The 12,251-nt window shown below is 42.6% G+C and overlaps 1 protein-coding gene across 5 annotated transcripts in view; it reads right to left on the bottom strand.

Moving 5' to 3' along the window:
* Nucleotides 1-12,251, bottom strand: part of LOC124297419 (homeobox protein homothorax) — a 284,954-nt gene that overhangs the window by 232,473 nt on the left and 40,230 nt on the right. For all 5 annotated transcript variants that reach the window (XM_046748425.1, XM_046748424.1, XM_046748423.1 and 2 more), the window contains one exon: nt 8,965-9,015. In XM_046748425.1, the coding sequence (XP_046604381.1) occupies nt 8,965-9,015 (51 nt within the window). The remainder of the gene's footprint in view (nt 1-8,964; nt 9,016-12,251) is intronic.

Raw genomic sequence — 12,251 nt, forward strand, 5'->3', positions numbered from 1 at the left:
AATACATCTCGCGCCGCGTGTTTCGATCTCATTTCTCGCCGTGCGTCGTACGGCCAAGTTAATTAATTCCTGAATAAAGTATACCAGATCACGGGTAAAAGGAGGATCTCCATCTTTAGAAATTCCGGTCAGTCTCTCCGTTGGGTCTTCGTGAGGCATTATATACCTCTACATCGTCCGAGCGTTTGTGTGCACGCGTACCTATGATACACGCCACACCTGCGGTTTTCGAATTGAGAAAAAGTTGAAAAAAGAAAGAAAGTGAAAAAGGAAAGAAACGAAGAAGACAAGAGGAAGGAGGAAAGAAAAGAAAAAAAAAAAAAAGAAACAGAAACGAACCCGGAGCCCGAAAGAAATCTTTCCGAGTCTCGGTGGAGGTCGGGTAATCGGATACTCGAATGGCGGTAAAACTCCAAAAGACATGAACCGTCCTTGACCAATAAACTCTTGTTAGCGGAGATGGAGGGGAGGTCAAAACTGTACAACGCGAGTGTTAAACAATAAAAAGAATTGAAAAAATAAAAAAAAAACAAAAAAAAAAAAAAAATGCTCTCGCTAGTGGGTGATATTACTCGTTTGAATTTTATTGCCAGCATACCGATTATCGGCCCGCGTATACATACAATTCACATTGTTCACACGCGTAGGTGCAGTGGCATGGCGGGATAGAAGAGACCGGGGGTTCGGCGTGGGTGACGCGAAAACCACAAGTGCCGGTCAATAATACGCGTGTATATATATACAACGCCGTTGGATCCTTGCTGTATCGATTTCTCACGAACCAAACCGAACGTACCGAAGGGCCCCGCGACGACGTCGGCGTCTGGGAAACATTCGTGTTCCTAACGAGATTCGTCGTGTATCTGGACTCATCTATCTCCTCGGGGGGAGAGTAGGATGAGAAGAAGGCTCGCAACTCTGTCCCAAAAGTCCTTCTTCTTCTTCTTCTTCTTCTTCTTCTTCTTCTTCTACTTTGTCTCCCTTCCTCATCCTCGGGTAAGGATCTATCTCCGATGCTATCTGCCAGCGTCAATGCACCCCGACCGATCGGAGAGTGTATGGGAGGAAATGGGAATGGGTTAGGAACCAACGGGACAGGGTCTCTCTTCTTTCAGGAAAGAACCAACAAGAGTTGTGTCGTAGGAAAAAAAGGATAGCGGCCCGCGTTGCGGTTCCGTTTCGTATCGCTGCAGGAGGACTGCATGCATGAGTCTCGTTCGGTCACCCACGCAGCCTCCGGCCGTCCGGCTGGCCAGGAGGAGAGAAACATAAATACCGAGAAGAAGTAACTCTCGCGAGGAGGAGTGGAATCGAGACCTTATACCCTGGCCCGTACAGCGGCTCGTGCAACGCCGTAGGAATGAGGATACGAGATGGATATACAATACTCAAACTCGGAGGGAGAGGGACGACGGTTGTCGTGAGGACGACTCAATGACCCTCCACGACACCGGCCGGCACCGAGGCGAACCTCTGGCACAGAGTGCTGCTTCCGCTGCTTCTGCTGATCCCATGCCTCTGGAACTCGACCGTATTCTTATTTTATGACCGATTTAACAAGCCCGAGAGGAGAAAGAGCACCGAGTCTCCGTGCTTGGCTTACGATTAGGTTAGGAAGAGTGACGATGAGCTGCCACCGCCAAACTCCAACGATACGCCGTCTTATACATATACAGGATTGATATGTTGGTACGTCTGATTACGTTCTGTGTGAATATGCGCGTGTGTGAGACCAGATTTGATACGGGATAAAGGTAATCAATATCGATATGAGAGAGAGAAGGACCAACACCAATCCGATGTAATTCGTATAACCTGAGATACCTGAGACCATCGTCGTCGTTCTATGTGGACCAAAATTTCGAAACTAAAGACAGCTCTTCTTACTGTTGAGAATTTCATGCATTCGTAGTATAGGTAATTCAATACCCTGGGATCTCTGGTTCCCAAATTACTCTTTTTCACTTCAATCCGGTTCCTTAGCTTTTTAAAATCACCACTTTCTCAAACTATCCCCGAGTTTTTCCTCAATTTTTTTTCCAACTTCCGATGACCGTTTTAATACCCAAATCTTGAAATATGATATTTGTCCAGCAAAAAGATTCAAAGTGCACAAAAGCACACGATTCGTGCTCGCTTCAGGGGACACCTTGTAGACACATCGATGTTTGACAATAATAAAAACATCCTAGATGCGTGCATACTACCCAGGGTGAAAACGTAAATAGGTATCTACCTATAATAGACGTAAATCTCATAATTGAAAAAATATCACCTGCACAGTTTGACGTATACAATTTTTTCGATCATTTATCCCGCCGGTAATTTTGACGTAATTTTTTTTAACAGTTTGCAAAGCATTGTATTTGTGTACACATAGATTTTCCATCTGATCTTTTCTCTCCTACTTTCTCTCTTTCTATCCCTTGGAGAAAAAATTTCCGGAAAACATTTCGTAAACGGAGTTTTGTCCAGAGAACTGCTGAGAACGCTGGGGTGGATTTTTTTCCAAGCTATTGGTTTTTTTTTTTTTTTTTCTTCCTTCTCTTCGGAAAGGCAAACGCGCGACACAGAAAGGTATAGATCGGAGTAATTCATGGTTTATACACGTAAAAAGGCACGAGAGGAAGACGGAGAGAGAAGAAGGCAAGGGAGAGAGGTACCCTGTTTACCGAACAATAGGATTCTTCAAAGCCATAGGTAATGGAGGGAGCGGTATGGCTGTACCCCGTGGCCTGACCACCCTTACGGCATTCACGCGGACCGGGCAGGTATAAGATGCTGTATATATATATACCCAATATAACCTGGAGCAAAAGATGAGACTGCGGAGAGCGAGAGCAGGTTAGCGAGCAAAGGATCTTCCGAAACGAGGAGAAGGAAGAACCGTTGCGAAGAATAAGAATAGCTATGGATGCGGAATCGTTTCTGACGCGCCTGCGATCGCAGACTTGTAATATTATTAGAAACGTTATATCATGTATTATTTACACTTGCGGTAAACCGCAAAAGGTTTGTAAGAAAATATTTGACGAGAGAGGGGAAGAGGAGAAATATTTTAGTACAAAACTGCTGTAAGACCGAAACGAAAGGAGTCAAAGTGAATTTTTTTTTTTAAATACAGAGTCAAGAGAGTTGAAGCAGTACAGCGGAACTTTAGTTTCTCGAGGTAACAGCTGTTCAGGCCTGCAGACATTGCCAGGAGACACGTAATATTAAACAGAGACCCTACGGACGAAGCGACCGACCGTTTCTTCCCTCCTTCGTTCTTTCATTCGTTCGTTCGTTCGTTCGTTCATCATTAGTAGAGACCTATACTTAAATTCAAAGACTCGAACGAGCGTAATTCGTGTTATTTGATAAACCGTGACTTTTAGAGAGTCTACAATTTCGATTTGACGCCCGGGCATGCACATAAATACAAACCCTGACGCTAACGAGACGGAAAAATAATCCCGCAATGTGTAGACACGAGTAGCCGAATTTTTTGTCAGTCGAAACGACAGCTGATTTAGAAAATTAACGAACGAAGCCAACGACGAATAATGATTCGAGCGCCGGGAGTGCGGGGAAAAGAGAATTGCGTCTTTGCATCGCATACATCGGAGGAGGAACGAATTTCTGTTATACTGCCTCTCGTATAAATACAAGTATTCGGTTGCATGAGGTGCAAAAACCTTTTTTGCGGTATTGAAAGTTGAACGGCACTGACACCTGTAATTTCATGTAAGAAATGGTGAAATTATGGAGGAATCAGACGACGTCTCAAAGCCGAGAGCCTAAGCTAAAAGCGCAGCGACCATGTCGAAGACGAAGCCACTTAGACGATGCGAGTGAAGCCCAATGAAACCGAGCTGCATCGAAGAGTCAGGCCGGCCTTTCCATCGACCGTTGCCAGTGCCGCGAAACGTAATTATGCTAATACCCGATTGGTTGAAAAATGTTAAATGCACGGGGAGCACCGCGGGCTAAGAGGCTTCCCATTGGCCGAGGAGCGACTCCTATTTATGGAATATCTTTTTCACCGAGCTCCGCGAAGCCAACAGCAGCAGCGAGCGCAACGGATTACTTTGCAATTTATTTTACTCCATCATCGCTAGATTCAAGATTCACGCGATATTTTCCTACCAAATGCGAATCATTGCCGTATAATATATTACAATTATTTTATTTTTATGAGACGTCAGTTTTATTCTTTTCCAATAATGTTTGGTTGATGAAGTTTTTTTAGTTTTTTATCGATCAATCTCCACATTCTAAATCCGACGTTTCGACTGACTTTCATATTGGAAAAAAAAAAAAAAAAGAGATGAAATCGAAAGCGTTTATAGATCATCGGATAAAAGCCCGCGGAGAACAACTTTACTCTTTGAAGTTTATTACTGTAGTTACACATATATATGTATTTCCGAACGATTTTCTTCATTATATATATATATACATGTGTATATATGTATTCAAGTTGAATTGATTTCACCATTTGTACACCTCGCATATTATATAACTCAGAGGGTGAAATCTGTTTTAAGTACGTCCGTCAAGAAAACTAAAAAGAAAACACCTTTCTCAAACAAAGTGTTTTGTTTGGTATGAATTATACGTATCGTAATGATCGAAAGAACAATTTTCAACGGGTTATCACGACGGTAAATAAAATAAATGAATATAAAAAAAAATAAAATAAAATAAAATGAGAAACAACAAAACTGTATTATTAATAGACCTTCATTCTTGTGAATCGCAGGTGCACCTTGATTCCCGTGTCTTCCGTATACCGGGTGTGAAAATAAAATCGATCCAGTTTTCCTCCGCTTATTACAGTTTGTCATAAATATATGTGTATATATATATATAGGACTCGAGCTGCGGTAGGGTTAGAAATCAGAGTAGAGTGATAAATATACGCGTCGTCGAAGTGCGCATATGCAGAGGTCTGTTTGTTGGTCGGTATACGGAGAACCGGTTATTCGGCGATGGTTGAGGGGGTCGGAAGTGCGGCAAGCACACCGTGATCCGTGGCGCGGGACGGGGTTTAACGACGCGTTTGATAGAGAAAACGAACTCTCGGCAAGGGTCGATTACTATCTTGACGTTACCCATTGTTTGGAAAGTAATCAAAGTTACTCTCACTATCGTCCGCTAATCGGCAACGGCGAAGACGATGACTCGAGACTTCCTTCATCCCCGTGCATGTCAGCCGTAACCCATATGTACATATAATGTATCTATGCATGTACAGCCATAATAGAAAGCAAACGCAGTGCCTAAAACTATACAATTCATCCAAAATAAAATAATTTGAAATCTGCAATTTGCCGTAACTATACTTGTGTGTTCTATTTTCAGTAAATCGACAACGTAAATAACCAGTTATATATAAGTATATATACATGTGAAAAAAAAAAAAAATTACTTTGGTACAAATTTTCTGGTTCAATTACACGGCGTGATGCGGATAATACGTTGCTTACGCGTTCTATGCGCGTGGTTGTATTTACTGCGCGCAAGTGCCTGTACAAAATTCGAAATAAAATAATACCGGTGTATGAGTAATTCCGGGGCAGGAATATCCGATCGGCAGGGGTTTGGCTGGAGGGCAATCAGGCGTAGAGGTAGGTATATAATATAATCACCGTAAATGTGGAAAATTGCTATAAAATTGCATGATAAACCGGGCCGACCGGTGAGGCGAGGAGGTCGAGATGAGCATCGTGCAAGGGCCTCGACGCACCGATGCATGCATGCATGCATGCATATACCTGCGGTATAAACGAACGCTCAGGGGACGCGATCCGATTTTTTCAAGCCCGCGGTCTTTATCTCTCTCTCTCTCTCTCTCTCTGCGCCTCGGCCAATGTCAGCGTCAGCTGCCATTTCGATGGAAATGCGATGGATGTTCGGTATTTTGTATGATAAAATATTACCGTAAGAAACTCGAACCTCTCCCATCCTCCCTTCTTCTATCCCGCCGATCGACCTGCGTAAGGAGGCGTTATAAATTTTGACGTATCGTCATATTATGCAACCGGTATCGGTACCCTGCAGGTTAGATGCACCTGTGGGCAGCTGCGAATAACCTCCGCCTTCCTTCGGGAGACAATTTGACGTATAAATCTGCAGGAGTAGCCAACACATATACCGGGGGGTTTACACACGAAGGCCCGGTTTGCTCCTCGCATTAAATTTAAACGTACAACGCGATGTGCGGAAACGAAGAGTAACAAGAATAATAAGAGTCTGCGAATAAAGGTCTTGCTGAGGAAAGCTTAAAGGAAGAGAAAAAAAAAAGGAAAAAAATTTCGGTATCAATCCAAGAAAATTTCACAGTGCATGGTTAATGTAAGAATTTAGAATAAAAGGGATCAGTTTTTTTTTTTTTTTTTCTTCAACATCGCAAACCTCACAAACGACGAATAAAATATTTAGGATAAAAATTTTGCTACGCGTATAAGAAAGAAAAACTGCATATTTTCTTATTACATTGATCATTATTTATTGTTTTTGCCACCGTGAGCAAGTTTTTATACAACCACCGTGCCGACGAGGGGATGAGGCACGGCAGGATGGAGGATTTTGAGAGGAGCGTGGACCGTTCGCGGTAAGTGCGAATTAACATACAATGTACGGGCGGTGACGTCGATGGTCCTCTACGAATCAATTACGCGCGGTTTCAGCCGCAGCGGAACGAGAACGTCTCGCCGGCCATCTTTATGCCTCCTTTGTCCGAATCAAGAGCGAGCCCTTGTTCTCTCCTCCGCGTATGAGAAGAATCTTTCTTCTTACGCGTCTAGAAACGGCAGAGTCAAGGATCGTTCTGCAATTTCAGACTACTTTTTATCCCCGTGTTTTTTTCCTACCGACCGTTTTCCTCGCATTTTCACTACATGTTTTACCGCCGCGTGCCGGTATTGAAAAATTTCATTCCGTTACGCGAGCCGTTACTGCAGGTTTCAATTTTCATACTAAGAGCAGTGAAAATTCATTGTTTCTTTCTTCTCTTTTCAGAGCAAACGATGAGTTTTGTACACGTGATAAAGTAAATAGTTCAAACACACCTGTGACTTATTAAACAAATTATATTCTATAGATAGATTTTCACGAGATCGATGCATCGTGATAAAGAGAAGAAAAAAAAAAAAGAAAAAGAAAAAGAACAACAATAATATTATACTTGGCGAGTACTGAAATATTTCACATTGTTGGTTGAAATAAAAAATGAAAACACGTCCTACATCATCTATCTTCATGCTGCATATTGTACCTGCAGGGCTTTCTGTTTAGTTCTAGAAGATTATATATTTGCAATCATTTTTACCGACATCTGAGAAAATAAATACGCCTCTTTACTCCAACCTAAAATAATATCCAATTTTTTGTTTTGCTTTTATCCCCCTCGTTATATTCAAGTCGGAAAAATGAAAATCCAAATTCTTAAAAATTTTATTCAAGCCGTTGATAACCGGCAAAATTTCGTACACGGAATATTTACCAATAATTTCCAACGTTCGTTCTTCGACCCGTAGATTTTTCTTCACCAATAAACAAGTGTGTACGTAATGCATATAATATAATTGGCGTTTGAGCAACAGTTTGCCATACTCTTAACTGCACCAACCGAGTGTTTGTATTCAGTCATATTACCTGTCCCGCAACGCGTGTAAAGAACGAAACGAATGATTTTCCACGCGCATAAACTTTCCAAACCAAACTATTTCGAACGAGATATAATTTCCATCCTCGTTGACGATTGGACAGCTAAATCGTAGCACCGATTACGTTACACCCGTATAATATACGACAGGCGGAGACCGCGTGAAATTGCACCGCTGCCGATATGTATTTTGCAAAAAAGTTTCGCAAAAGGAGGTGAAAAAATGCATAAAACCAAGTTTTAGTACAAGAAAACGAGAAAGAAAGAGAGAGAAAAAAAGAACACACGCACGCACACACATACCCGCAATTACGGAAAATTGCAGCAAGCTTCGGCAGCTAAATTTCAACAACTGTTTCTTCATCGGTATATAAAATATAATTGCTCGTACACAGTATATGTATACATATAAATATTACAAACGCGAGAGCTGTCCGCGTGGCAATGCAACTATCGCAGAGGTTTACGGGATGGCAGCGAAACTGAGAAACAGCGACTGCTTCAGGATTGGAAATGTACCTGCACGTATATAGATTGAATGTATTAACGTAGCTACATCGCGAACGCAATTGAGTATGTAATATCACGTCAGCGAATATGTGTATGTGTATGTATATGTATACGTATTATATAAATGGTATACATAGTATCTTGTTGAGATATACAGCGGCACGGCAGTAAAGGAGGCAGGATCAGGTATAAGAAGCTAATTCACGTTGATGCGGTTGTAAATTCAACCTCTCGTCATGCTACGTAGGCATAGTCACTTCAGATATTCACCGGCGATAATCGTAATTCTCTCTTTCTCTTTCTCTTTCTCTTTCTCTTTCTCCTCCCCTCTCATCTCCGTTCCTCTTTCTCTCGTATACGAATCGAGGCCCGTCTGCACGTACAAGAACGACTCCATAAGCCCGATAGTCTCCAAGCTCTGCAAGAACGGTGCCTACCGTAAAAGGTCACCGACCTCCGTCCTCTTCTTCAAACTTTTAATTGCTCCCAAAAGGACAAGGGCGTGACAGAACGAGAGTGTAGAAAACACGGCGAAAGCTCGCTTCGTTCCGTGTGCAGTAGTTGTCTATATACCGTATTTCTGTTTAAATATTCAAACGTTGCCTGCAGCAGCTGGGGACGCTCTCAAAGATTCCGATCAAATGGCGAGATATGATTACGAGTCGTGGTTCGTATCGTCAACGACAAGGGAATGAAAGAAGAGGGAAACAAGAAAAAAAATAAAGAAACTCAAAGACGGATCATATGGACAAAAAGAAACGATGAGAAGAACGTCGGAAAAAAAACACCCGAGAGAAACTCACCTTTTCAAGCTCGAGGAGGTGAAACCGGAGGACTTGGATCGCCTGAACCATCTGCAAGACAGAAAAAAGAAATTTGATTAGCAAAAAAGTGATCGTAGGCGTTGAACAATAAACACGAGAAGGAAAAATCACGAAACTCGAGACATTGGCTTGAGAAAAACTTGTCGGCAAGGTACGATCGTCGGTATATTATACACACATCGTAGACGAGTTTCAATAATCTTGTCACTATAATTTTTCGTACAGTTTTCAGCTACGTCGCCCGGCGTATACGTTTAATTGTAATAATACATGTATTATACAGATTACGGTGGCATATGAGGGAATGTTCGTTCGAGCCTCGCTTCCCGCCGGGTGGATTAACGGGAATTAATTGCATTTGCATTCGCTAATTGCCTGTATCTGAATTCTCGCGCGAGGAATGCCAATCTCCGATGGCTGACGCTCTGCAGGCACCGCAGCGCGATGCAGAAACGGCTCTGCAGAGAACGCCGAACGCCGAACGCCTCGTCCCAAATCATGCCAATTACTGCCCAGCGGTAAGAAGAGATGCGCGTGCCGGATACATCGGTTATAAACTGAAAATTATTATGCGACGGGTGACTCGCTTGTCCGATACCGCGATACCGGAAGATCCGTGGATCTACGACAAATCTATGAGTAATAAATATCGATGGTCGAGATTGAAGAAAGAGACGAGGTTTTGTTTTCTCGAGCTAGGCAAAGACGTTCGATTTTTTACACAATTTTGCAATTTTTTTTTTATGTATGTGTATAATACCATGTACGACTTCTATATCTCTGGACGCAAGAAGAATATACCTTTTTTTTTATCCGATAATTAATACTGTACGCAGCTTGATATCGTAGTACGTACTAATTTCTCAATTAAGACAAAATATCGCTACGACGAGAATAAATTGGTATACACGTAGAGCGATATATAGCTATAAAATGTAACACGAATCAAGTATCAAGTTTCAAATTCAACGAACCATGTATAATTACATACCTATAAGTAAACCTGAATTATTCAAATCAATACTGTGTACACACAAGTAATTGTCGGCAATAATCTCCAATCGAAACTTTTCCCCAGCCGTGCTAATTACGTTCTACAAGTTTCGCAATAGTGTGATATAAAAATAAAAATAAAAATAATAAATATAACAAGACAAGCTACACATTCGTGGCAGAACGTAGTACTAGTGAAAATAACTAGTAATAATAAGTATATATATATATACACACACATACATACATTTAGGTACTGCAGATTCGAGGCGTGTGTGATTTTTATACGCTTACGGTTGTAATCCAAATTACAATATACCGTATGAATAAAAAATAGTTGGTTGTATAAAAAGAAAGAAAAAGGGTTTTCGTTACACGCGCGCACGCACGCTGCACCTACAACCATTCGCACGGATACCGATGAACGCATGCACCCATGAAACACGGGGTGTAAAAGACTCGAGGCAACAAGTAGCACCGCGGAGCGTAATAATAATTAGTTGTTGGTATTGCGATAAAGGTAAATAATGCCCCTCCGGTCGGCGGGAGCGCGATTGCGATAGGCTGGAGGTACGGCGTTGAATCGGCAGGGGGAACCGGCACCTAAAACTAACTATAAACCGCCGTGCGGCATTCAGCTGCATAATTTTCCGATTTGCAGATCTGCGGCGAAAAGGTGTAGGTGCAGGGAAAGGTGGGGGGAGAAGAGGAGAGGAGAGGGAATGGACGCGAAGAGAGCGTTGCTTCCTTCCATTTCGCTTCGCTTAATTTCACCCCCTCCCTATGGGAGTCATGGTTGTTACAGAGCCGCGGAGCCGCCATCTTTCAATTAGGCAAAACAGCAATCTTAATTGTTAATTAACGTTATATTTATGCAATTATGGCCCATTATGATTCCTGCTACCTGATAATGCGAGTCGCCCTCTCGCTGTTGCTCTTTCTCTATCTTCGTCTCTTTCACTCGTTCGCTCTTCCGCTGGTATCCGCTGCGGAGACGTTACAGTGTCGCCGAATCCCTGCAACAGCAACGAACAGTCGATCGCGTTATGCGAATTAGGGGAGTGAATCTCGGCATCGTTTTCTCCACCTCGGTTCGCCGCGCATAAGCTACTTCGTCGACGTACGGATCTCGCCTCTACGGTGTGCGGTTCTTTAGTTTTTTACACCGCGAGCCACGTCTCTCGGCGGCACAATGTGTCCTCTATGCGCTGTGCTCTCACAAGTCGTCTCGAAGGCGTCTCACACTTTTTCTCTCTCTCTCTCTCTCTCTCACACACTCCTCTCCTGCGCAGCATCCTTAACACACACACATGTAATTAAACATGTATATACCGCACGTGGAGAGCGAAGAGTGCGATGTAATCACGGCGTCGGGGTCACTCGTTCTCAAGCTCTCTCATATCGTTTCGTTTTAGCTTCATTTTGGTAGGCGCGCGCCGAGTAAGTCGTTATTATAGTACATTTACGTCGGGCATCATCGTCGTTCGTCATACGTCACACGTCATAGACAACCGTGCGCACACATTCGTCACGTGGCATTAATTAACGAAGAGAGAAAAATCGAGGATAGGGGAGGAAGACGCGTATAATGATATACAAAGACACTGCGTGGCCGTACTTTTTTTTACATACACACCTACCGATACACAACACATCCGTAGATACATACGTACATATGTATACAGACGGATCGTATTGCATATGCGCATTGATTATTTTTCGGTCGATATGCGTCGGTGTCAAACGTGCTGCAGGTGACATTCGCGTACGTATAATCGAACTTGTACAATAAACATAATTGCTACATCACATGTTGTTACGTCTACAGACTTATACACTATATTAATCCAAGAACGGTAACATCATTCTTTTCTTTTCTTTTTTTTTTTTTTTTTTTTTTTGTAACACGAAAACCAGAAATTTAAATTCGCTCGGGGTGTTGTTTCACCCCCGCCCCGTTAAGGTTCTCGGGCAAAAGCTCAGAGGCCTGTTAAGGCCCTTTATTTATACATGTAGGTAGATAAAAATGATCAATATTTCGAAATACGCTGGTAAAACACGCTGAAACGAAGTTCTTTAAATTGAATCAATTGCGTTTACCTTCGTGTTTTCAACTTCTCGTTTTCTCACCGGCATGGCGGGGCAGCGAAATTATTGCACGTTAACGTTGCGCGAGTAAGTATCAATCGTTCGTGTGCGAAACGCGGGTACGAATACGTGGAGAAAAGGGGGGTCAGCGATGAAAAATAAGGTACGTCGTAGCTGCAGCAGTG

Source organism: Neodiprion virginianus, chromosome 2 (assembly GCF_021901495.1).
Source record: "Neodiprion virginianus isolate iyNeoVirg1 chromosome 2, iyNeoVirg1.1, whole genome shotgun sequence".
In the NCBI taxonomy this organism is placed as follows: domain Eukaryota; kingdom Metazoa; phylum Arthropoda; class Insecta; order Hymenoptera; family Diprionidae; genus Neodiprion; species Neodiprion virginianus.